The 27,732-nt window shown below is 46.6% G+C and overlaps 1 protein-coding gene across 1 annotated transcript in view; it reads right to left on the reverse strand.

The window, feature by feature from the left end:
• Positions 1-15,338: 15,338 nt before the first annotated feature.
• LOC311241830 (peroxisomal succinyl-coenzyme A thioesterase-like) overlaps positions 15,339-27,732 on the reverse strand; it is a 19,905-nt gene continuing 7,511 nt past the window's right edge. Inside the window, exons 5-11 of the mRNA XM_084330752.1 lie at positions 26,587-26,750; positions 24,316-24,435; positions 21,397-21,479; positions 20,808-20,901; positions 19,488-19,568; positions 18,720-18,861; positions 15,339-15,612 (exon numbers count right to left, since the gene is read on the reverse strand). Coding sequence (XP_084186878.1) covers positions 15,452-15,612; positions 18,720-18,861; positions 19,488-19,568; positions 20,808-20,901; positions 21,397-21,479; positions 24,316-24,435; positions 26,587-26,750 — 845 coding nt within the window. The 3' untranslated portion in view covers positions 15,339-15,451. The remainder of the gene's footprint in view (positions 15,613-18,719; positions 18,862-19,487; positions 19,569-20,807; positions 20,902-21,396; positions 21,480-24,315; positions 24,436-26,586; positions 26,751-27,732) is intronic.

Raw genomic sequence — 27,732 nt, forward strand, 5'->3', positions numbered from 1 at the left:
CTATGTTAACAGGGTTGGTAGAGAGAGCGAGAGATACAGACCACGTGTATATTCTCCCCAACGGAGTTTCACTTCCGCGTTCGGTTTGCGCGGCCAATCAGATTTGTACAGGCCTACAGACCCATACTGCCAGAAGCGCTCCTTTCGTGGTGAAGATGGAACGACGAGGGCGGAGAAAACTGTCAGATGGTGTTCAGACTCCGCCTACTCGGCTGCAACACCGGCGTAGGTCGGCCTGGTAATGGTGCGGACCCGGTATCTTTGTTTTATTTGTATAATAACCTGTTATTAGTTAATTAATTAATTATTATTATTATTATTATTATTATTATTATTATTATTATTAGTTAATTAATAAAATTAGGGAAATGTCATTCATACGCTGGTTAAATACACATATTACATATTGAGCTATTACAATTATTTTTCAATTTCACAACACTTTTTTTTTTAAAGAGGAAGAACCAAAAGACATGTCAGAGGTCTAAGCAGAAATCAAAGTATTTATATTTTCATAAAATGTCCAAGGCGTGTTTGGTTTAAGCTATTATTAAACTGTAATTAATGAAGACTAAGAAGAACAGTGGTCTGGTATTAATGAATCTGCATCTGTGGAGAAATTGTTTAGCCATACAAATCTGGCTGTGTATACAACATTTCCAGTATATGCCCTCCATTATAACTATAACAAATTGTATCTCCTTATATTCTAATTTGGGCAATTGGCAATCCTTTTCAATCAATCCTTTTCAGATATTCAAGTAATTACAAGTAAAACCCCGGTTTCTGGCATGTTGGGAGCCAATCAAGATTGCGGCAGATTCATCACACAGGGTTCATTCAAGAAACACACTACCGGTGTATTTTGAGACTGAATGAATGAATGAATGAAAACTTTATTTAACAGATTGCAGAATGGGTACAATACAGTACGGCTCAATACACACAATTGTTAAGGGGATGCAGACCTGAGACAGACGTTTGTCTTGTTTACATCAGGGTCCCCCATTTTCAATTCATAGTGACATTTATGACATACACAACATACATGACATTTATGGCATAGGGACATACATGACAAACAGGTATATAGTAGTTACATTTGTGACATATACGATATGCAAATACACATGTTACCCATAGATCCTGACAGAGAGTATATGTAGGACATTTACATTTACATTTAGTCATTTAGCTGACACTTTTATCCAAAGCGACTTACAAGTTCTGTACGACTGTAGGAGACTGTACATTAGGAGGGGGTGGGTCAGTGGGAGAGAAATATACATAGTGGGGAGAGAATATATATACATACGGTGGGGAGGAGACTGTACATTAGGAGGGGGTGGGTGGGTGGGAGAGAAATACATACGGTGGGGAGAGAATATATACATATGGTGGTGAGGAGACTGTCCATTAGGTGGGGGTGGGGGGGTTTGGACATTTACGGTGTCCAGTTTTCGAATTGCAGCCTCCCGTAGGTGCTCTTTAAGAGCGGTTTTGAATGTGGGTAGGGATTCACATTCCTTTACAGCTTTGGGTAGAGCGTTCCACATTGATGTGGCATAATTGCGAAAAACGTGTTTAGTCCCTTGTTTGAGCTGAATCTGGGTTTAACATGATTTGTTGAGCTTCCTCTGGTGTTGTGATCGTGGTATTCACTGACCTTTGGGAAGTATTTTGACATGTACATGGGTACCTTCGTGGTGTAGTGTATCTTGTAGACCAGGCCCATTGCAAGTTGCTGTACTCTGTCGTCTACTCTAAGCCACCCTAGGTAGTCAAAGTGGGCAGGGGTGAGGTGGGTTCTAGGAGTAAGGTCAAGTAGTAGTCTGACCAGTTTGTTTTGTGATGTTTGTAATTTTGTTTTTAGCGCCTTTGAGGTGCTTTGGTACCATGAGGTGCAAGCATAGTCGTAGTACCAATGAGTGCTCCTGCCAGAGTCTTCAGGATATTCTTGTTTACCAGAGAGGAGATCGGGTACAAGAATCTAGTTCGTTGGTTGACTTTTTTGATTACATTGGATGCCATTTTGTCACAGGAAAGATTTTCCTCTAGGATGGAACCTAGGTATGTAATTTCATCTTTCCTTGTGACAATATTGTCACCCACTGTAACTGAGAAGCCGTCGGTCTTGCTGAGTTTGTTATTTGAACCGAAGAGAATGGACTCTTGTTTTACCCAGGTGTAATGATAGTTTGTTATCAGCGAGCCAGGTGCAGATTCTGCCTAGTTCAGAGCTGAGGGTTTTTTCAACCTGTAACTTGTTCTTGTCAGAGACCAGCAGGGCTGAGTCGTCCGCGAACAGGAACAAGTTGCAGTCACAAGCTGACGACATGTCATTTGCATAAATTAGGAACAGTAGCGGTCCTAGTATGCTTCCTTGTGGAACACCACAGCTCACTGGGAAGTGGGGGTAGAGTACCGTTTACCTCCACCATCTGTTCTCTCCCCTCCAGGTAGGATTGCATCCAGCTCACTGATAGACTATCAAAACCAATTGCTTTTAGCTTGTCAATCAGAATGGAGTGATTGACAGTGTCGAAGGCCTTTTGTAGGTCCAGCATGACCATGCTGCAGTATTTGCCCGCGTCCACCTCTTGTTTGATGTGGTCATTCAAATAGAGAAGGCCTGTGTCAGTGGAGTGGGATGTTCTGAAGCCAGATTGGAAAATGTTTAAGTAATTGGCTACATCCAGCTTATCTGTGATGAGCGTGTTTTCCGTCTTTATGTTTACGTTTGAAAATCTGGTTTTACGTTTTTTACTGCAGCCTAGTTGATTATTGAGTAATTTCCAAAGTTCACAGGGTTTATTTTTGTTTTCCTCAGTTTTGTCATTGATGCAATTCTTTTTTGCAGTTTTGATCATGGAGTTTACGCCATTTCTTAGTCTGGAACGCCCTACCCACAGCAGGCTTGGAGGTCAACAACAGAGGGTTGTTCGGTCGGACGCGGGAGGACGTGAAGGCGGGTGGCGCGTTTGAATGTGTCGAGAGCAAACTGAAGTGAGACGCGGATTGATGCCAGGGAAAGTATGGCTTATTCATGTGGGAGGATGGATTTGGAGAGGTGCGCCAAGTGGCGGCGTCTGCCTCCGTCGGAACTGTGCAGCGAAGACATGTGTGGGAGTAGTAGTCGGTGGTGGAAGGCGAACAGTGTAGTTATGAAGGATCGGGAACAGCGAAGACCTCGCGATTGGTGGCCCAGGCCTGTGAGCGGCTGCCCAGGGTATTGGGAGGATCATGGTGGTTGTAACTGAGGGGTACAATTCCCTGACTGTATTACTAGATATGATACTTACTACCACTACCTTTGTACTTAATATTCGGCCACCCAGTACACGGCATAAATATATTATGATGAACACTGTCACGTAGATGAAACGGATCCAACACAAATGTACGAATTAGAAATAGGTCTTTATTTCTACACAGCGATGGTGTGTAGAGCAAGCACTTAATCAAATCAATCACATTTATGAATGGAATTAGTATGCACTTTTATGGCAAGAGTACTCGTCGGTATATCAATAGAGAATGTCCAATCTCTGAAGGCGCAGGTGGTACATATACGACCTGGAATAGTTTAAGGAATAACAGCAATGATACTTTAATGATTATATACTGGATACGCTAGGGGGGGGTTAATCCGGTCGCTTGTAAGCCGACAGGAGTAGGAGGGGGGGGGGGTAGAATCCGGCTGCCTCATCCGGCCAAGGGTATCCCAGGTGAACCCACTGTAGTGCCGTTCAATGCGCCGGCGATCCTTGGACCACAGATGAAAGCAGGTGGACTCTTTGTGGGCCAGCGTCCTCCGGTCCACGGAGGAGAGACGTGAAGCGACCTCGTCTTGCAGAGCGTCTCCTCACCTTGCGTCCTCTCCAGGGGGGGGGGGTTCCAACACACGGCAGTGTCGGGGGTCTTTATCCATGGAATAATCAAAGTATACAAAGCATAATCCGTGCCTGGGAAGGCGGGCTGTCGTCGGTAGAATAATCCGGTATACAGGTCCACTCGCTCCTCGGCTCTGGGGCTCCTCGGGTGCAGCTTCACGTGGGGTCAACCACCCTGGATAAGCAGCCAGTTCTCTGCCCGAAACGATGGGGTACTGACTACGGTAGTATTCTCACCGTACGAAGCACTATATATTAACAGACTATTATTAGCTTAATAGACTACGTCCAACTCGACGATATAGTGCCAAATATGACTATTCAAATATTAATATACACGATGTCTCAATACCGATGGTAGGCGAACTTGGCCTTACTCCCACACGTGGCGTCGCGGGGAGGCTTTACGTCTGTGACTCTATTGGAGGGTAAGAAACTGGACTGAAAAGGAAGTCCTACTTTAGTAGCGCAGTATATATACGCACTATGAACAAATAGTCCCATTAGTGGTGCGGTAGTCAGATTCCTACGCGGAACTAGGACTTGTTCGTACATGTGGAGCGGTACGTTTGAACTGGGTCTGAGGGGTATGGCAGCCTGGCACCAAGGTCTCGACCAATAGTAGAATGGAGACTATTATGGGATGTTCAGTAGGCTAGAATGGATATTCAATGCATATTGTACAAGGAATATACAAGGGATATCAGGGAATATTAGAGAATATACAAATACAATTAAATATATATATATAAATAAATATATATATTCGGTTTAATCTGGCCCTTCACAACAGCCACCCCCTGATTGGTCCCAGACCTAATCAGTTAAACAGAGACAGATTAATCGCGTTGTCTATTTACACATAAGGGTTTGCTGTAGGGGTCAGTCAACTTCACAAAGTCATAGGGTTATAGGGTCATGGTCATCATCGATTGTGTCTGGGAGTCGGGGCAGTTCTATGAGCCTCGCCACGGGACGGGTGTAAGTGCGACCCTGGACGAGCACTTCAGCTGCTCGGACCTTGCCGTCGGCACCGGTGATCACTTTGCTTACGCGGCCGGCCGGCCACATAGCTCTGGGCAGTGATTGATCAATAATCATGACGACTGTTCCTTCTGTCAAATTGTCTCTCTGGGCTCGCTGCAGTAGAAGCAATTCTGCTTCCTCGTAGTTAGCTGCTGACATATCAGCGGGGGACTTGCACTCCGGGTGGTACCGCAGGAATGTTCTTTGTTGTGCACTCTCTATGGACGTGCAATCGTCTATGTTAGGGTCGGTGGAGGCTACGGTGCTCAATCCACAGAACACAGACTTCTTATTTTCCACCTCCTCTGGACTTGCTTCCCTCGGGATAGGCCTGGGCCACTGTCCTTCCGGGAGTCTTAGGAATGCGGGGCCGTCACTGTAGACATTGCGACGGGTGAGGTCATCCAGGGGCATCCCCCGGGTGATGACGTCAGCTGGGTTCTGTTTTGTATCAACGTAGCGCCACTCTGTTTCTCCGGTTAACTCTTCGGTTAAGTCTTGAATCTCGGTGACTCTGACTCCCACGAAGACTTTGTACTTGCATGAGTCCGATTTGATCCAGGCGAGTACCGTCGTGGAATCTGACCACAGGATTGTTCTAGACACCGGTATGGTGAGCTCACGTTGGATGAGCGTGGCTAGGTGCGCTCCGGCTAGGGCTGCGCAGAGCTCTAGACGTGGGATGGATTGTTGCTTGCGTGGGGCTATTCTCGAGCGGGCGAGGACAAATGCTGTGTAGATCTCTCCCCCCTTCTCTTGGGCCCGCAAGTAGGCTACTGATCCGTATGCGACCTCTGAGGCGTCACTGAAGACGTGTAAGTCCATTTTACATGTCTCTGGCCTCACCGTGGGTGGGAAGTAGCTTCGGCGCATATTAACGCCTGGGAGTGAGTGGAGCTCCATCTCCCACTCTCTCCAGGTGGATGGAAGGTGTGCGGGAATGGGGTCGTCCCAGCCCTGGTCCTTGTCCCACAATGCTCGTACAATCATTTTTGCCCTGGTGGTGTACGGTAGAATACATCCTAGCGGGTCATATTGTCGGGCGAGTGTTGTGTACACACTCCGTCTGGTGGTCGGCGCCGCCGCCGGCCTTCCCTGCTCCGTAGTCAGGGGCTTGTGTCTGTAGTGAAGCGAATCTGTTTTGAATCGCCACACCAATCCCAGGGTCATCTCCTGGGCTTCTCCCGGGATTGTAGCCATCCAGGTCTCGCTGCTGGCTGCCTTGTCCTCGGAGGAGAGGCTGCGCAGTACTTGCGGATCGCTGCTGGCCCACTGCCTGAGATCAAAGCCGCCTTTGATCAATGAGGCGCGGAGTTTAATCAGGAGAGCCTCGGCTTCTTCCTGGGTTGAAAGGCTTTGTAGACAGTTGTCTACGTAGAAGCTGTTCTTTACGCTGTGTCGGACCTCTTCGTCCGCTGCTGGGTCCTCTGCTACATGTTTCTGTAGTGCAAATGTAGCACAGCAGGGGCTGCACGTCGTTCCGAAGGGGAGGACTTCCCATTGGTAGATGGCTGGGTGCTCATCTCCTGGCTTCTCTCTCCATAGGAACCGTAACAGGGGCTTGTCCGCCTCTACTAGTCTCACCTGCAGGAACATTCCTTTAATGTCCCCGCTGATGGCCACCTTTTCCTGGCGGAAGCGGAGTAGAACGCCGAGTAGGGAGGGGCCGAGTGTGGGACCGGGCAGTAACTCTTTATTCAGATTTTGGGATCCGATCTGGTAGCTGCAGTTAAATACTATGCGGTCTTTACCGTTGTGATGGACCTTGTGGTGAGGCACGTACCACGATTCAGTGGTCTGGTCAGCCTCTTTAATGTCCATCTTTGTGACGTGTCCCGCTGTGATGAGCTTCTCAATCTCAGCGCGGTATACACTCTCTTGGGCGGGGTTCTTGGCTAAGCGCCGCTCCGTGTTCAGCAGGTACCGTTCTGTGGCGTCTGTCTTGGCGTGGAAAGTAGGCATTCCTTCTCGCCGCAGGAGTGGCGTGGCGTATCTCAACACGCCGTTGACCGGGACTCTCTTGGTCCCTGTCTCGAGGAGGTGAATGGCGTAAATGTCATCTTTAGAGCGAATGTCTTTCTTTCCGTTCTTAAAGGGCATTTGTTCCAAGGTCCATAGCCGCTCTACGTGTTGCAGGAGTGCGGTTTCTCCCTCTGTGACTCGGGAGTGGAGACATCTAGTGGCTGTACTTCGGTTGAGAGATTTGGCGAGCGGGCCTTGGAGAGTCCATCCCAAACGGGTCTCGACTGCTGCAGGACAGCCTCGGGGTCCGGTATGAACCCGGTCTATCGGGACAATGAGGTCTGCATGGTCGGAGCCTATCAACAGGGTCGGCATAGCATTGTCTATGAGCGGGATCGGTAACTTGCGCAGATGTGCATATTTCTCCATCAGCTTGGCGACGGGGTATGTGTACCGCGACAGTCCTATTTCTTGGCTGGTGAAAGCGTCTGTAATCTGGTACCGTCGCTCAGGCTGGCCGCTTGCTGCGATAGAGAATGAGACATTCTCGCCCTTTATCGTCTTCAAATCTCGTCTTATTGTCCGAATTGTCATTTGGGTTTCGCTTCCCCGCAGCCCTAGCTGGGCCGCAGCGGAGGCGAGCAGAAGGGTCTTCTCTGACCCGTCATCGAGGACGGCGTAAGTGTCCAGGACTTTATTCTGGTAGCTTAGTGTCACACGCACTACTTTTAGGAGTACTCGGGCTCCACTGCTGCTGGCGGGATCGATGTACATGACGCTCGCTTTGCGGCTGGATGGTGCGGGTGAAGGGCGCCGTCTGTTACTGTCGTGAAGTATGTCCAGATGGGCTCCATCGCACTTGGTGCACCTTTTCTTTAAGCGGCATTCGGCTGCCATGTGTGAGCGCGCACAGCGAAAACAGCGCTTGTTGGACTTTATCCATTGACTTGCTTCCTCCGCATTCAGCTTGGGGAAGGAGTCACATTGCGCTAGCCAGTGTTCTTTCTCACAGTAGGGGCACACTATCTTCCACTTCTCCGTTCTGGAGGGGGTACTGTGGCTCCTGCTGCTCGGTACTGACTCCGATTGGTGCATCACAGTCACCGATCTTCTTCCATCATTTAGTCGTCTGGTTCCTTCTCTGGAGCCAGGGGTGCTCCGTCCGAATGTATCTAGCCGTAGGCTGCTGACTTCTCTCGCCAGGAAGTCTGCTAGATCGAGGAGGTTCGGTTCGGGGCCATTCGGGTCTCGGTGGTCCCTCTGTCGCCTAAAACGCTCCTGTCGAGCGGGCGGCAGCTTCTCCAAGATCCTTTCCACATTTGAGTTGGCGTAAAGTTCATGCCTCCCCTTCTCTCTCTGCGCTCCCAACATCCCTACCAGGGACTGCACTCTGATGGACAGGTCGTCCAGTGCTCGGTTGTCTATTGCTGGGGGTAAGCGGTCAATGTGTCGGATCTCCTGGATCACGTAATCCCATATGCGCCCATACCTCTGGTCCAATGCTACCAGCGCTGCTGTGTATGGGGTGGTGGAAGTCGCGTAGGCGAGCGCTATATTATGTGCGCGGGGCACCTTTAAGTGCTTCAGTAGGATGGCGTATTTATGGCGTTCATCCAATACATCCACCAACATGGTCTCCAGACACATGCGGAGTTCCGTATACTGGGCCCGGTTCTCTTGGGTGAAGTCGGGTACCATAGGCGTGCCAATGTATGACGCTGACTGTGGATACATCGGCGAGCGTTGGGGGAGAGGCCTCCTAGGCGAGTCTCCTCCCGCTCCTTGGTATGGGCTGGTACCGGCAGTGTACCATGGCCCGCTCGTCCAGGTGCTGTTCCTCGGTGCGGGTCGTGCGTCGTGCTCACCCGTGTATAGAGTCGGGGGTCTGTAGCGCAGCTCCGCGGGAGTATAGCCTGGGCTGTACCGGACCTCCTGGTCCGGTAGAGTACTGTGCTGTCGTCGGGCGTGGTTCTCCTCCTCTTCCTCTTCGTCTTCAGTTAGGTCATCCAGTGCTTGTAGTCTCTGGTTTAGCCTCTCCACAGGATATGCTGCTCCTTCCCGGTTGCTAGGTCTCGCTTGGACCGGTGGGGGGAGGTGGTCTGTGGGGGGTATAGACCTCGTCTGTTGGTCAAGTTCAGGGTTGTTTACTCGGCTAGGGGATGCCGCCCTGGAGGTGTGTCTAGACGAGTTCCTGGAGCCTCTGGCGGAGGGAGAGGGTGTTGTCCGTCTGATCAGCTGTTCTATTAGTTGCGCTTGCTGTCTGTCGCGCTCTGCGTCCCGTAGAGCACCAGCAGCTGCTCGCTGGCTGTCTGCTCGGTCTCGGGCCACATTCTCTTCTCTCTGAATGCGTCTTATTTCTAGACGTATATGCTCTTCTTCGCTCCGCTGCTGGATCTGCAGTCGGTCGCGTTCAGCAGCGGCGTTCAGGCTGATGAGGAAGGCCTGCTGTAGGGTCCTCTCTGCCTCGCTGGGAGAAGGCGGTTGTATAGGGGAGCCTTCCCTCGGGGTACTCCTTGCGGAGCCTTGGAGCTCTATCTCCACGGTGCTCTCCCCGTCTTCTTCCGTGCCGAGTTCTCTCTCGGTAGCGTTGTATTCCTCCCGGGACTTATCGGGGACTACTTCTTCAGTACTGGTGGGGTGTGAAGTCATGTCTGGTTCCCACTGGTCCCCACCGTGAACTTGGTCAGTTACATTAGAGCCCGTAGGGGCCTCTATGGTCGGGGTAGTCTGGGCGTTGGGGTTAGACATACTTTTACTTTCTAGTTTTACCGCGTTTACTGTTAGTAGAAGACTAGGTTGTTGACTGACAGCGTAAGCCTCTAAGTACTGAGGGAGCCGTCGTTCGCGCTGCGGGCGTTGGTTAGGAGGATCGTTTCGTGGAGTGTTCATCATAGGCCATTTCAATATTAATAACACTATATTAATATTACACTGATTACCATCCGGCTCGAAGGACCAATTGTAACTGAGGGGTACAATTCCCTGACTGTATTACTAGATATGATACTTACTACCACTACCTTTGTACTTAATATTCGGCCACCCAGTACACGGCATAAATATATTATGATGAACACTGTCACGTAGATGAAACGGATCCAACACAAATGTACGAATTAGAAATAGGTCTTTATTTCTACACAGCGATGGTGTGTAGAGCAAGCACTTAATCAAATCAATCACATTTATGAATGGAATTAGTATGCACTTTTATGGCAAGAGTACTCGTCGGTATATCAATAGAGAATGTCCAATCTCTGAAGGCGCAGGTGGTACATATACGACCTGGAATAGTTTAAGGAATAACAGCAATGATACTTTAATGATTATATACTGGATACGCTAGGGGGGGGTTAATCCGGTCGCTTGTAAGCCGACAGGAGTAGGAGGGGGGGGGGGGGTAGAATCCGGCTGCCTCATCCGGCCAAGGGTATCCCAGGTGAACCCACTGTAGTGCCGTTCAATGCGCCGGCGATCCTTGGACCACAGATGAAAGCAGGTGGACTCTTTGTGGGCCAGCGTCCTCCGGTCCACGGAGGAGAGACGTGAAGCGACCTCGTCTTGCAGAGCGTCTCCTCACCTTGCGTCCTCTCCAGGGGGGGGGGGTTCCAACACACGGCAGTGTCGGGGGTCTTTATCCATGGAATAATCAAAGTATACAAAGCATAATCCGTGCCTGGGAAGGCGGGCTGTCGTCGGTAGAATAATCCGGTATACAGGTCCACTCGCTCGTCGGCTCTGGGGCTCCTCGGGTGCAGCTTCACGTGGGGTCAACCACCCTGGATAAGCAGCCAGTTCTCTGCCCGAAACGATGGGGTACTGACTACGGTAGTATTCTCACCGTACGAAGCACTATATATTAACAGACTATTATTAGCTTAATAGACTACGTCCAACTCGACGATATAGTGCCAAATATGACTATTCAAATATTAATATACACGATGTCTCAATACCGATGGTAGGCGAACTTGGCCTTACTCCCACACGTGGCGTCGCGGGGAGGCTTTACGTCTGTGACTCTATTGGAGGGTAAGAAACTGGACTGAAAAGGAAGTCCTACTTTAGTAGCGCAGTATATATACGCACTATGAACAAATAGTCCCATTAGTGGTGCGGTAGTCAGATTCCTACGCGGAACTAGGACTTGTTCGTACATGTGGAGCGGTACGTTTGAACTGGGTCTGAGGGGTATGGCAGCCTGGCACCAAGGTCTCGACCAATAGTAGAATGGAGACTATTATGGGATGTTCAGTAGGCTAGAATGGATATTCAATGCATATTGTACAAGGAATATACAAGGGATATCAGGGAATATTAGAGAATATACAAATACAATTAAATATATATATATAAATAAATATATATATTCGGTTTAATCTGGCCCTTCACAACAGTGGTAGTAAATAGAGTGAGTTGGGCGAGATGATCGACAGCGATAGGGATGAGAATGGTCATGACGAAGGGAAGGGGACGGGTGGTGGCAGTATGGAGTGTAGTGGGGAGGAGAGTGGGGGAGAAGGGTGGAGAAGAAGAGTAGGGTAAGTGAGGGGAAGGGGAGGAAGAGGAAGAAAGAGAGGGGTGATAGATTGAGTGGGTCGGAGGATGAGGGCAGAGGGAAGGATTTTGTAGAAGGGTTGAATGTAGTGGTGCGATTTGAGGGAGAAGACGGAGTTAGGGAAATAGAGCCGAGACAGCTGTCAAGAATCATTAAAGCACAGTTAGGAGAGGTAAGGTACGCAAGGATGTTGGGGGATGGGAACTTGTTTATAGGATGTGTAAGTGTAGTGCAGGTAGAGAAGGCAAGGGAAATGAAGAGCATTGGCAAAGTGAATGTCTGTAGAGTAGTGATAGTAGGGGAGAAAAGGGATGGTGGTTGCAAGGGGTGATTAGTGGAATTCCAATTAAGGTTAGTATGGATCAGCTGTTAGGGGAGTTGAGGAGTAGCGAACGTAATGGGAAAGTTAAGAGTGTAGAAAGGATGAAGAGCGGTGCAGAGAAGGAGGAGACAGGGACGATAGTCATTCAGTTTGAGGGTGAGGTTAGTCCGAAAGAGGTATTTTTAGGGTTTTTGGCATATAGGGTTAGGGAGTTTGTGCCGAAACCGTTGAGGTGTTACAGGTGCCAGGAGTTTGGACATATAGCTAAGTTGTGTAGGAAGGGGCAGAGATGTGGTAGATGTAGTGGGGAGCATAAGTATGGGGAGTGTGAACAGGGAGTGGAGCCGAGGTGTTGTAGTTGTGGGGCGGCGTGGCTCAGGGGTAGAGCGGGTCATCCAATGATCGAAGGGTTGGTGGTTCGAATCCCGCTCAAGCCCATGTCCATCCCACTGCCGTTGTGTCCTTGGGCAAGACACTTAACCTACTTGCCTCGTATGAATGTGTATGCATGTGAATGAATGTTGGTGGTGGTCGGAGGGGCCGTAGGCGATGATTATTCGCCACGCTTCCGTGAGTCTGCCTCAGGGCAGCTCTGGCTGCAATTGTAGCTTACCACCACCGGTATGACTGTGTATGAACGAATAATGGACTCTGTAAGCGCTCTGGGGTCACTGGGGTGTCATGAAGAGCGCTATATAAATCCAATCCATTATTATTATTATTATAGTTGTGGGGGGAAGCATAGTGTAGCGTATTGGGGTTGTGAGGCGATGAAACTAGAGGTAGTGGTCCAGCAGGTGAGAAGGGAAGGTAGGATTTCATATGCAGAGGCAGCTAGGAAGGTAGGACAGGGAAAGCAAGACAAGGGACAGGGGTTTAGAGAAGGGCAGTTGGCAGTAAGGATAGTGCAGGAGGATCAGGGAAAGCAAGATAGGGAACAGGGTTTTAGGAAATGGCATCCGTCAGTAGAGGACGTTCAGGAGGAGAAAGAGAGGGTGTGGGGGGAGAAGTTGGATATAGTGGCCTTTGTGGCAGGAGTAGTGAATACAACAGCGATGGTTAGCAGTAGGACCGATAGGACCAAGTTGATAGTTCAAGCAGCAGTGATACACTTGGGTATGAAGGGGTTGACAGTGGAGGAAGTTGTAAGGGAGTTAAGGAAGGTGGTTGTGGGTGATCAAGTAGGAGAGTTAGAGAAGGGGGGTGTGAGTGATCGAGTAGTCCAGAGTCAGGCCACAGAAGGCGAAGCATGTCTCGCGGAGGGGGACTCAGTCAGGAGGAAGCAGCGTTAGCTGCACTCCATTGGACAATGTGGGGGATGACGGATTCCAGTAGATGGCGGTAAAGTAGAAGGAAACGAGGACTTGTGACAGTACTACTAGCGTAGTATTCGAACTGGGGAGGGCAGTAATACGCCATGTTGCGTACACTGCCGGAAATTCAAAAGAAGAAGAAGAAGAAGAAGCAGGCTTGGAGAGAGACTCAGCCGTGCTGGAGCTAGTTCCCTTAGCCAAGGGCCTAGTTGTTGTGTGATATTATTAGTTTGTATGAAAAGTTGAATAGTTTTAAGTACAGGCGCTGCTGGGCCTTTTTGATGATGGCAGTGGTGTTAATGTCCCATTTGAGTTTATTGCTGATGTGGGTGCTGAGGAACTTGAATGATTCAGTTAGGGTTATGGGTTGGTCTGAGATGGTTATTGGGAGTATGTGTTTTTTTTTGAAGTCCTGAAGTCTATGGCAATTTCCATGGTTTTGGAGGTGTTGAGCAGGAGGTTGTTGGATGAGCACCACCTCACTGCTCGGTCCACCTCCTGCCGGTAAATGGACTCATCGTTGTTGGAGATGAGGCCCAGGATGGTGGTATCGTCTGCGTATTTGAAGGCCTTGACTGAACTGTCCAGGGGGGTGAACTGGTTGGTGTAGACTGGGAGAAGAGCCAAGGGGAAAGGACACAGCCCTGGGGTTGTGTGTATTGAGCCGTACTGTATTGTACCCATTCTGCAATCTGTTAAATAAATTCATTCATACTAATATATATAGCTTATACCCAGTGGTTCAGGAGGAGGCAGAGCGGCCGTCTGGTAATCGGAAGGTTCCCGGTTAGATTCCGGTTCCTCTTGGCAGTGTGTCAAAGTATCCTTGAGCAAGACACTTATCCCCTAACTGCTCCTGGTGAGCAGATTGGCACCTTGCATGGTTGCCTCCGCTGTTGGGGTGTGAATGTGTGAGTGAATGGGTGAATGTGAGGCATAAGTTGTAAAGCTGTACATTTGTAAAACATTTAAATGCAGTCCATTTTAAGTACCTGTACATTTGTACTTGTGCTGTATAATGATAATACATTTGATTATAATCTAATGAAGTGGTTCTCCGTGGGCTACTGTTTAAAAGAACATGAGAACCACTATATAGAACCTCTTATTAAGTGTGTGATGTCTCTCCTCAATACACCTCAGACAAAGTGATTCTTCACCAAGTTTATTATTTAAAAAAATCTCATGAAAGACAAACATATTCCTACCCATAGATACAATATTCATCTTAATCATTAAAAAGGATAATTATTCCGGTGTATATTACATACAGTACATGATCGGTACCAGAGTCTACAGAAATACTGAATACACAAATGCCAGCACAGTGAAAGACATTCAGGTCACAAATATTGGAACGTTATTATTAGCATTTACATAATAGCATCACGACTCTGGGCTCAATAATTTCTCCCACGTAAAGTAATACAATGAATAACATTAAAAAATACTATACTACAGACTTCATGGCTTTTCTGTAATTAATCATATCAAAAGGTAATGAAACACATCGTCCGTTTTGCTGCCCCCTCGTGGTCGATATTTTCACACTTTCACAGTTCTTTTAGATTTTTGTGGAATAATGATCCCCCCTCCCTCCAACATCTCATTCCAACCCCCATCCCATTCCACCTTTTGTTTCTCAGCGCTCCATTTAACCCTTTCACAAACCACACTACCAAAGGGTTAACCCTTTCACTGCGACAATACAGAAGGATAACCCCTTCACTGACACATGACAAAGGGTTAACCCTTTCACTACCACTACAGAAGGTTAACCCTTTCACTACCACACTACAGACACACCATATATCGGTATCGGTTGATATCGGTATCGGAAATGAAGAGTTGGACAATATCGGTATATCGGTATCGGTTAAAAAAGCCAATATCGAGCATCCCTAGTTACAGCCCTTTACCCTTAGACCTCAGGGGTCGTAACAGTGCCACAGCTTTTACACTATATGCCGTTGTTCGATCAGCTGATAGGGACCGCTGCCTGCGCTACGGTTTAACCGGGTTGCCCCGCCCCTTGGCACGCTGGCAGGGCCAAATGGAGCACGCCCGCTACCTCTAAAGAGGCCCTTTGACATCACAGTTGGGGCAGAGTATCGGCCACAAGGGCAGCGAAATAGACCATGTGTTACATCGCTTTTAAGGCTCATCAGGGTTAAGTGTGTAATAATGGCCAAGCGTACCATGAGGTTGTTAAGGCTTGTGAGCAGTGACCTCACAACTTGGCCTGCGGGATGGTGGAGGGGCCGGGGTACAGGTGCTCCTCACAGCTTGGCCTGGGGGATGGTGGAGGGGCCGGGGTACAGGTGCCCCTCACAGCTTGGCCTGGGGGATGGTGGAGGGGCCGGGGTACAGGTGCTCCTCACAGCTTGGCCTGGGGGATGGTGGAGGGGCCGGGGTACAGGTGCTCCTCACAGCTTGGCCTGGGGTACAGGTGCTCCCGCAAAAATGCCAAGATCTTCCCCCAAGAGTCCTCCTGAGCGTCTGCATGGGGCTTCGTGTACCCTCCCCACAGCATTATCACTGCAACACATTTGAACGGATTTTCGTCTGAATCTGTATTATGATATTTTAGTTCCTAAAGATCCTTGAGAAGTGAGGAACACCCGCACACTGTCTTCATGTCATGGTTTCAGCCCTAGTGTGTGGTTGTGTATATAGGTCTATACTATAGGAATGGTTTCAGCCCTAGTGTGTGGTTGTGTATATAGGTCTATACTATAGGAATGGTTTCAGCCCTAGTGTGTGGTTGTGTATATAGGTCTATACTATAGGAATGGTTTCAGCCCTAGTGTGTGGTTGTGTATATAGGTCTATACTATAGGAATGGTTTCAGCCCTAGTGTGTGGTTGTGTATATAGGTCTATACTATAGGAATGGTTTCAGCCCTAGTGTGTGGTTGTGTATATAGGTCTATACTATAGGAATGGTTTCAGCCCTAGTGTGTGGTTGTGTATATAGGTCTATACTATAGGAATGGTTTCAGCCCTAGTGTGTGGTTGTGTATATAGGTCTATACTATAGGAATGGTTTCAGCCCTAGTGTGTGGTTGTGTATATAGGTCTATACTATAGGAATGGTTTCAGCCCTAGTGTGTGGTTGTGTATATAGGTCTATACTATAGGAATGGTTTCAGCCCTAGTGTGGTTGTGTATACAGGTCTATAGCAGGGGTTCTCAATTACAGTCTTTTATACCACTAGTCCACTACCCCATTTTATTTAAGAGTTTTGTTTGGCAACCCTAACCCTTAACACTTTCCGTGCCACGGGTCCGGTGCCCCGGAACCCTGTTGCGTGCCAACACCCACTTCAATGATAGAGCTCTCATATTTGCGAACGCATAAACTATATCTTAAATTATGGCTATGTGTATAATATGGCCGTCGCTTATCAATGACTTGTTTGCAGTCAACATTGTCGAAACAGATTTTTTTTTCTTTTTAATAATCTGTTCATTTCCGTTTTATACCATTTTGAAAAACGCTCGTTTCTTGAACGTTTCAGAAGATTCTGTGATAATCGCTCTTTACTGGAATATACTGGAATACACAAAAAACGTTGTCATTTTTCGGCCTATTTATGAATCGTTTTCAAATAAACGCTAGATTATCGATAGTATACGTGTACTTATGCACGCTAGGGAAGCGGGCTGAAAAATCGATTATCTTATTTCCTGATCAGCACACACACACAGACGCACACACACACACACACATAGGGCCCACGTTGATATATCTGTGAAAAAAGCTGATTATCCCAAGACTGGTAAAATAGATTCCTTACCTCAGATCAGATGTTCTCCAAAAAGATTATTCCAATTCGTGATCGCCATTCCAAATATCGATCACGTTTATTGATCCAACGCTGGGTACTGGAAAACACACATTATCCGCTGTTCTGGTGGTTGGCGATGACTTCGATCGTCTCAGGTTACTTGTCTGACAAGTAAAATGTGGAAGCAGGACTTTTTTCTCCATGAGTTTCATTCAATCCAATCCAAAGGGATGCAGTACCATTCGGAGAGACGATAGGGGGCGGTATTTTCCCAATGGAACTCAGAGAGAGTTCCAGTGGTAACGTGAGGCTAGATTGATGAAATATGAATGGAAATAGCTAATAAAAAAAAAACGATCAAAGACGAGATCTCTCGTCTCTCTGGAACTCAACGGTTGGCATGAACTAACGAGAAATCTCGTCGTTGGCACTCAGAGTGTTAATGTATCGCTTAATTTCAACGTGGAAATAAGGAATATCAAAATAAAAGCACACGTTGTTGAACTTGATCATGCATATTTATTAGAAAATGAAATCACAGCACTATGTTATCAATGAAATTAATGAATATTATCAACAAAAACAACAGAATTGTTTCTGTATATATACACATTTATAAAACGAGGCATATTTAGCCCAAATATGTTGCCAGAACATAAAAAAATAAAAATAAAATGCGTTCACATGCGCTTCTACTCTGAGGCGAGATCTGTATTTATTTTTGAATGTCAGTGACGAAAATCCGGCGCAGCATTACACAACACTGGGTACTCGTTCCAACTCATATCCAGAACTTTGCGAGGGGCCTGTCCAGTGAACTTGACTTTCTCGTCACAGGGAAGATCAATTTGTGCCTCCTGCTCAGACAGTGGGAGGCCTGTTGCGTCATGCGTAATGAACGGATCTAGGATCCAGTTGTCCAAATGGTCCGTGCCCTCTGCGTAAAATAGTTCCGAAATTGTTGAATGAGCCCTTCTATGTGGCTACAGATGACAGGCTTCAAATAATTTTTGGCAACATTCTGTTCCTTCAAAAAGCCATCGAGCTGAATAAATACCCCCAAAATTATCCAAAGATCTCGGCTAGATGTGCCAGCCAGTCATTATCAGCACATTTCTCTGCCAATGGGTTGTTTTTGTCTGCAAGGAAAATCCGTGCTTCTTCTCTCTCTCTCCGCGCTTCTGACAACAAACCTATACATTGCGAGTGTCAAGGTTACACACAAAAGACGAGACGTGGTCTCCGCGATTATACCTGCGCAGGATGTAGTGAGATGTGTATTGGAATACTGTGTGTCGGCCTCCGTTGATGAGGGGGCGAGACGTGGCAAATACACACAGCTTCCAGGTGGAAAACTCAATCTGAGTTGGGCTCGTCGGTTTCTCTCTCGATTTCGCAACCCGTAGTTTGAGAACCCCTGATTTGGAATGGTTTCTGCCCTAGTGTGGTTGTGTATACATGTCTATAGGAATGGTTTCAGCCCTAGTGTGGTTGTGTATACAGGTCAGGAATGGTTTCAGCCCTAGTGTGGTTGTGTACATGTCTATAGGAATGGTTTCAGCCCTAGTGTGGTTGTGTACATGTCTATAGGAATGGTTTCAGCCCTAGTGTGGTTGTGTACATGTCTATAGGAATGGTTTCAGCCCTAGTGTGGTTGTGTACATGTCTATAGGAATGGTTTCAGCCCTAGTGTGGTTGTGTACATGTCTATAGGAATGGTTTCAGCCCTAGTGTGGTTGTGTACATGTCTATAGGAATGGTTTCAGCCCTAGTGTGGTTGTGTATACAGGTCAGGAATGGTTTCAGCCCTAGTGTGGTTGTGTATACAGGTCTATAGGCCTATACAGATGCATACCTTTCTCCCGTGTATGTTGCACAATGAAGTTGCTGCCTCTGAAGTGGGGCGTATAAGGGGGCTCAATGAGGTGTCCAGCGTCATGGTAGGTGAGTGTGGTCAGCAGATGTCCGTTGCCCGCCTCACGCATCATCTTGGCAATCTGAGGGTCAAAGGTGAGAGGTCAGAGTCAACCAAGACTGTCAGGGATGAGGACAATTCAGTCAGGATAAGGCATGAGAGTGTGCATGTGTATGTGTTAAGGGTGGGAATCACCCAAGGCCCCACGATATATTATATACTAGTCACGATATTGTAATACTATGACATTGCGTAATAATATTGATTATTTTCTTCACACCCTAATTTTTTTCTTTTAATTATTATTACTACTGTGTTTATTTGTTTTAATATACTTTAATATACTTATTATCCTGATTTATCACATTTATTATCAATATATTGCGATATCGCAATATATTGCGATTTATTACCTTTTTTCAATTGCAAATTATGTCCCCAACGGAAAACTTTGTTAACATCTGCAATACAAATATATATACATACGTTTTATCTAATAAGATAACGTTTTAATTTTGTTCATCTCATTCCAATCGTTTTTATTGCAGTAAAATGGGATTGCCAACCAACCAAAACGTTTTTATTTTATATCGATACTTAAAAAACACTATTGATATAATCTTGTGACGCAAAATATCGCAATATATTGCTGTATTGACCCCCCCCCCCCCCCCCCCCCCGCCCTAGTGTGTGTGTGTGTGTACTTACATCCTCAGCAGACTCCGTAGTGGCCCAGTTCTGATCATCATCACCGTTGACCAACAGCAGGGGACACTTTATCCTCCCCACCTGGCAGAGGAGTCAGAGACACACAACATCACCAGGGATGGACGCTCTGCTAGTCGGCTACGGTCGTCTCTGCAGTGGCCATGTCTCAGTCTGGGCTCGGCAGAACTGTTCTCACTAGGCAGAATTTGAACCGAAGTGTGATGGAGGAGGAGTGGAAAGGGCAGACGGCTCCACCTGGTGGCTATACGTGGTAAATGAATGAAGCTAAGATATTAGTAGTTTCAGATGAGACCTACGAGTCATAATACTGCTGTTTGGGGAGATCTTTTGTCTTACAGGTAGATGAAGCTTGGAGCAGAAAAGCAGCTCAACAAGGGAAGGTTGTTTTTATTCACTAATATTCAATTTATATTATTTATTGATACATTTGTACTGACTGTTTATGTGTTTGAATATACTTATTATCCTGATCCATTATATGTATTCTCAATATATACAAATTAACATCATTTTGCAGCTATTGTTTTCATCTGTGGTAATGGTAAGAAAACTACCACAAAAAAACCTAAAAACATATAATAAAGAAACAAGGGAAGATTGAGTAAGAGTGTTACATCCAGTATAGACCTGTTGATGTGTATGTGTGTGTATCTATGTGTGGGTGTGTGTGTGTGTGTGTGTGTGTGTGTGTGTGTGTGTGTGTGTGTGTGTGTGTGTGTGTGTGTGTGAGACAGAGATAATATTCTAATGCATGTCATTAGGGAGGGAGGGAGAGAGGGATAGATAGTATTATAATGCATGTAATTAGGGAGGGAGGGAAAGAGAAATAGGGACGGAGGGAGGGAGAGAGATAGTATTCTAATGTACGTAATTAGGGAGGGAGGGAGAGAGAGTGAGGGAGATAGTATTCTAATGCATGTAATTAGGGAGGGAGAGAGAGAGAGGGAGAGAGATAGTATTATAATGCATGTAATTAGGGAGAGGGGAGGGAGAGATATTCTTATGCATGTCATTAGAGAGGGAGGGAGAGAGGGAGGGAGAGATAGGGAGGGAGAGAGTATTCTAATGCATGTACTTAGGGAGGGAGAGAGAGAGGGAGGGAGAGAGAGAGGGAGGGAGAGAGGTAGGGAGAGAGAGATAGTATTCTAATGCATGTAATTAGGGAGAGAGGGAGGGAGAGAGATATTGTAGTATTCTAATGCATGTAATTAGGGAGGGAGGGAGAGAGAGAGAGAGAGAGAGAGAGAGAGAGAGGGGGGGGGGGGGAGGGAGAGATAGTATTCTAATGCATGTCATTACAGCCACTTTATCCTTGGGGTCAGAGGGGATAGGTAAGATCACATCCCTCCAGACGACGCGGTTCTGCTCATCCAATCGTGTCTTGTATGCGTTCCTGACGAGACGAGACAAGAGGGTTCATCTGTGCATCGTTACAGTCAGGTCAGAACAGCTGATAGTAGCTTCATCATCTGTGCATCGTTACAGTCAGGTCAGAACAGCTGATAGTAGCTTCATCATCTGTGCATCGTTACAGTCAGGTCAGAACAGCTGATAGTAGCTTCATCATCTGTGCATCGTTACAGTCAGGTCAGAACAGCTGATAGTAGCTTCATCATCTGTGCATCGTTACAGTCAGGTCAGAACAGCTGATAGTAGCTTCATCATCTGTGCATCGTTACAGTCAGGTCAGAACAGCTGATAGTAGCTTCATCATCTGTGCATCGTTACAGTCAGGTCAGAACAGCTGATAGTAGGTTCATCATCTGTGCATCGTTACAGTCAGGTCAGAACAGCTGATAGTAGGTTCATCATCTGTGCATCGTTACAGTCAGGTCAGAACACATGATAGTAGTAGGTTCATGGTGAGTAGTAACAGCAGCAGACATACTTGGCCATATCATTCAACACGTCAGCGGTAGACTTGTTGACCGCATGGACGTGGCTGCCGCTGATGCAAACACAGCACTGAGCCTGGAAGAAGACGACACATTGATTACAAATGGAGGATGGTAACCAGCACAGGGCTTTCAGCAGGATTTTCAAACAAGGCGGTGCAGTCGCCACCAGGGGACGCGGAGGGGGGTGTGCCCCATGTTTGGGAGGCAAAACAAATTAGCAATAAAGAAAGCCATTTGCTGTAATTTCCTGCAACTTAAAAACCATCATTTCAATAAAATATCAAACGCTGTATGTGTATAACGTTGCACAATAGTTTCACGTTGAACGCGAAAACACACGCATGCATGCATGCACACAACACACACACACACATACAGTGGAACAGAGGGCCGAACAATCACGTATTAGACAATGATGCGTCCGTTTCTAAGCTGCCCCAAGCTTTCACGTTTGCAAAAAAGAAAAAAAACGTGTTTTCCATAACACATGGTGGCGCTGCGCCCCTATACCATTGTTTAGGGGAAGCCCTGCAGCACATTGTGGCTTTGATACAAAATAAATGTGTAGGACTGGGCGCCAGGGTGGCGCACCATGTACAGCGCTGCGGTGCAACACGGCTGTCCCAGGTTCGACTCCCGGACCCGGCGGCCTTTGCTGAATGTCTTCCCCCGTCTATGTCCCATTCTTCCTCGCTCTCTCTCTACCGGACTGCCCGGTAGCAAAAACCACATACAAATCTACCAAAAACATAATAAAAAAAATTATAAACAAGATTTTTAGGACTGCACGGAATGGGGACAGATACACCTTAAAAGGGGAAGGTCACCCAGGTTGTTCCTGTGCCCCGGGACAGTTCAGTCAGTATTTGTGAACAACATACCGCCCCGGGACAGTTCAGGTCAGTATTTGTGAACAACACACCGCCCCGGGACAGTTCAGGTCAGTATTTGTGAACAACACACCGCCCCGGGACAGTTCAGGTCAGTATTTGTGAACAACACACCGCCCCGGGACAGTTCAGGTCAGTATTTGTGAACAACACACCGCCCCGGGACAGTTCACGTCAGTATTTGTGAACAACACACCGCCCCGGGACAGTTCAGGTCAGTATTTGTGAACAACACACCGCCCCGGGACAGTTCAGGTCAGTATTTGTGAACAACTGGTCACTGGAATGTCAAATCTGCGGCTGCTCCTTAGACAAGGAGTGGGGCTTCTGACTTCGTGAGGTCATACAATGTTTGTGTGTATACACCAACGAGGTTTTGATTCTGGTTCACGTCTTCAAGAAATGCTAGAATACGAACCTCATTTGGGTGTAAGAGCACACACAAACATTGTATGCATCCACCTTTACTTCACTTGCTCTGCATTTGCCCACCTTCCCATTAACCCTTTAGCCTAATGTGTGTAGCACCGGATAATGTAATCATTTCCCAATAATAATAATAACTAATACATTTAGTAATACATTTGGCACTTACTGTAACTTGATTGTCAAAACATTTTCAACCTGAACATTTTATAAATTCCCAATAATATAATACGGTATTACATTATCTGTAAAAAATTTCAGTCAGGACATTTTATTACATTATTGGGAAATTATTACATTATCGGGTGCTATGTGCGTGTAACCACTTCACGGCAGATCTGTCGTCTGTGGTTCACAACCAGCGGTTTGTGGCAAGTCACGTCTGGACTTTCATGTTGTGGATTACCCCTGAAATCAGCAGGCACAGAGGACCCAAAGCTGCCACAACTCTAAGCTGTAACTAGTGTTGCACGATACACCGATACTAGAAAAGTATTGCGATACCCAGCCGCTAAAAGCGGTCCAATACTAAATTTTATTAGTATCGATAATTTTAGAATAATAGCCTGATACTGTATTTTCTATTATTTTATTAAATAAAAGATTATTGTCCATGTTCGGTCATCTAATATTATATTATTAATAAATAATTGTCTAAATAATTTTCCATGTCATCTTATATTACATTATTGTATACATAATGTTCCATGGTCCGTCATCTAATATTATAGATATTAGCATTACTCAGCATATTAATTATATTGTTTTAAAATGGGAAGAGCAATTGGTATTTCCAGGAAATGTGCTTCTTTTGTTGCCCGTCCCCTTTTATGTCATCTTGACTATTGCTCTGCGATGTGGTCATCTGCTGCCAGTGGTGACCTCAGGAAGCTCCAGGTGGTCCAGAACAGGGCAGCACGGTTGGTACTGGGCTGCTCACTAAGGTCTAATGTGAGCCGTATGCATGGCCGCCTCTCTTGGCTTAACGTTGAAAAAAGATTGTCTTTTAGTTGGTCATGAGCAGTAAAACTCCAGTTTTTATACATAATCAGATTGTTTTTAGTAATACTGTGCATGAGCATTACACTAGAGGTTCCAGTAGTGGGCAGCTTGAATTGCCAGGTCCTAAAACCAACGCTTTAAGGAGATCTTTTATTTTTAGAGCATTAACTCTTTGGAATAACCTGCCTCAAAACCTCTGCTGCATTTACAGTAGATTCACCTTTAAAAATAATCTTAAATTGTTTTTAACACTATAAAGTAATTTTTGGTTTTTGTTTTACACTGTAATGTAATTTTAGCTATCTTAATTGTTACAGTAGTTTCATTATGCATTGTGTGAACTGACTTTTAATAATTTTGTTTTTGCAATAATAATTGTTTTTGTATGTTTTGTGTGTGAACCCCAGGAAGACTAGCTGGTTGCTATGGCACCAGCTAATGGGGATCCCTAATCAAATCAAATCAAATAAAATAAAATATTCCATTGATATTTTAGGCTTTTGCCGTGGTATCGTTTTAGAACCGGTATCGTAAAACCTTGGTATCGTGACATCACTAGCTGTAATGAGGGAAAACTGGGCGGTTACTCACATGGACGCGCTGGGAGTAAGCCGCCATAGTGAGGGCCACTGACGTGCCGAAGGAAAGGCCAAACAGGCCGACTCGGTCCTTGATCACCATGGGGTGTTCCCGCACGATCTCAAACGCTATCTGTGCCAGGAGAGAGAAGGACAACGGTGATAACAGACGGGAGAAACACATATCACATATTACTATGCTGCTACGCTAGTGGTCTCCTCCGCCGCTACAGTGTTTAGAGTCGGAGTCGACTCTAAGAAAACAAAATGCAGTCGATAGAATAGTCTAGAATCAGCTAATCAAGATCTAACCTAGCAGAAAATAAGGCCCAACCCAATAACCCCCCCCCCCCCCCCTTGGCTCTACACCCTTTTTTTTTTTTTTATATATCTTTTCCCCCCTCCTTTTTTCCGATTTTTCTCCCATCCCACTGTTAATCGTTATGCCAATTCCCAACCCCCTTCCTGGTTGTTGCGCACTTTCCCCTACTGTTGGTCCGAGAGGCCGGAGACTGTCACATGCTTTCCTCCGACGCATGTGCAGCCAGCCGGCAGCCAGCCTGGCCGCGCAGATTCTCACTGGGAGAGTGTAACGTGTGGGAGGCCGCACTACCTCTCTCCAGATCCTACCCTCGCTGAGCAGGCGCCCCGACCGAACTGTAGGGGTCGCTGTCCACAACACCCAGGACCCACCCGCCAGCTTTCCCCACCCCCTAATACTGCCAATTGTATTAGTGTGAACGGCCAGCCAAGCTGGTGACAACGCCGGAAGCTGGATTCGAACACGCGAACCCAGCGTCTCCAGCGTTGGTGACGAACGCAATCTCCGCTACGCCACCTGACCGCCCCTACACCTCTGTTTTGAATGTGGCGGTGTAGGGGTAGGGTGTCCGATTGGTTTGTGACCCGAGGGGTAGTGGTCATGTAGACCTCCAGTTGTGCATATACAAAATATACGTATCACTTCTGAAATCAATGTTAACACTTTGGCTGCCGGAAAACGCCTAAACACGTCATTCCCGGCCATGCTCAAGTTGCCGAAGACGCTTTACAGCGTCTTTAATATCAATATTTCAAAAATCTGGGATCGGATTCATATTTCCCCTCCGCTGGCCTGAGATCCACCAGGAGGACCCACTGAGCTCTCTGGCGGTTCAGGAGCGCCATCTGGTGGCCGATCGGCGCAAACGCTTAACAGGAAGTGCTATGGAGATTGTGCTGGTCGGCCGTATTACTTCCGGGCACTAGCTATAGGTTCCGGGACTCGATCTCGACACACTACATAGCGATCGATTGCCAATAACTCGATAAACAACATGATTTGGACGTATATACCATTATACAAGCTGGAGATGGACCGGGTAAATCGACATCCCATAATGGTAAAATTTCTACTCTACGATGATCGCCCAACGGCGCGCGGAGACTGGGGTGAGTTTTAGCGTGTAAAGTTACCGTCTTCGATACTAACTGCTATTATCAACATTTGACCCACATTAGATGATTGGTATAATGCTGCCCACGGAATTATAAACGCCCCCTCGCCCATCCGGTCAACATCAGATGACGTGTAGTAACTTCTAGAAGTACGTCTAGTTGGAATTTTTTATATCGCGCTGATTGCCATAAAACTGTATTGCATCATCAATATAATGTATTTGGGGCTATAGATCACGTTCTGGAGAAAGCTGCAGAAAGAGATGAAAACATACTTATACATTAGACCATACTTTACTATGAATATGTGAATGAAAAAGTTTAACGTTGCTACACAATGAACAATACATATAGGACTTTGAATGGGCCCTAATAATGGCAATGTAGCAATAGAAGTTAAAAAGTTATAGCCCTGCAAAGAAGGGGACTTTCTCTATAGACAAATAGAGCCGGCAACCTACGGTTGATAATGAATTTAACCCATGGCAGCCAAAGTGTTAAATTCAGTAAACTATTTTTTATTTTAATGTTTTACTACTGATGACATAACAAGGGGTGTCCCATTTCCTAAGTAAAGATATCACCCTTCCCTTCCCCTTGTGCGACTACCCAATTGAGGGCACTCCAAAACTAGGGGTAGGGCCAAGAGAAGGGAATTGGGATTGGCCCTAATTGTTTCCAGAGGCTAGTAGATACCATAATAACAAGACTCGAGACAAAAATGGAAGGCCTTTTCTAATGCATCAACGGCCAAGTAGTATGCAGATATGTGCCCACGGCTACACACAGGCTAGGGTGGAGTGTGATGTTACAGAGCAGGAGGCACTGAAAACAACCACCAACACACCTCAAAGTAGCTGAACTCTGTGCCTTTATCTCTGTTCTCGTCGCGCGAGAGATACTCCAACGCCATGGAAACAAAGCCGTGGGACGCCATCAGGGCGGAGCGGTACTCCACCAGGCCTCCACCTCCGCCCCACATGTCCAATATCCCAGGGAATGGTCCTGGACCTGAGACAAAGACGAGACAAATAAAGTAGAATAAAACTCAGAATGGTCCTGGAACCGAGACAAACATGTAAGCTAAATGTAATACCAATTTCACGACCATACTTACAAAAAAACAAAACACAGAGACACTGAACTGGCAGCTGCACTTATTTAACACAATTATTTAACAATGATTGACATATTTAATGATAATGATGTTCCAGCTGTCAAGTAAAATCAAATACAGTATGTTACTTGGTATTCAATGACATGCTTTTTAAACATTTTGTATTCTATAACACAGAATAATAAATCAACATTAGGCCTAACATTCATGGAAAACAATATTATGCACTTATTGTCTCATAATTGTCTCTGCTCCAACGGATCACCACCTTAACGTGGTGGGGCAGTTTGTGCGTCTCAATGACCCCTAGAACTATGTCGGCAGGAGTCTTGTACTCCTAGCAGGGTCACCCAAGCCGAACAGGTCGAAGGAGAGAGACCAGGCGAAGAGTGATCCAACTGGTCCTCCAGGTTGGGGGTTGGGCTGAAGGTCGATAACCCGCTCCCGGAAAAACACTTTATTACAGAAACCAGAAACAGAGCAAATTCACACAATCTTCAAGATGCCATAGCCAGTCCTTCTTGCAACAGGAGAGACACCATGACACCCAAGGGCCAAAGCCGAGAGGACGCCTTTGGGCCGAATAGGCCACTACGCACAGTAGAGAAAGAAAAGAGGCAGGGTGGAGCTCATGGCCTGAAGCAAGAACAACGGCAGCTGACCGAGAAAAGTGGAAATGCTCTGTGAAGGCCTTATGTGCCACTAGGCACGAAGTGGATAGGTAACAGGTATTTAAGCATTACATCACGCGCAGGAGTGGTTTGTGACCAATAAACCATGCCTAGGGGTGGTCGTTAGGCCCGAGGCGCAGCCGAGGGTCGTTAGACCCCCCTAGGCATGGTTTATTGGTCACAAATCACGACTACAAGTGGTGTA

Source organism: Notolepis coatsorum (genome assembly GCF_963971535.1).
Source record: "Notolepis coatsorum genome assembly, chromosome: 15".
NCBI classification, from domain to species: Eukaryota; Metazoa; Chordata; class Actinopteri; order Aulopiformes; family Paralepididae; genus Notolepis; species Notolepis coatsorum.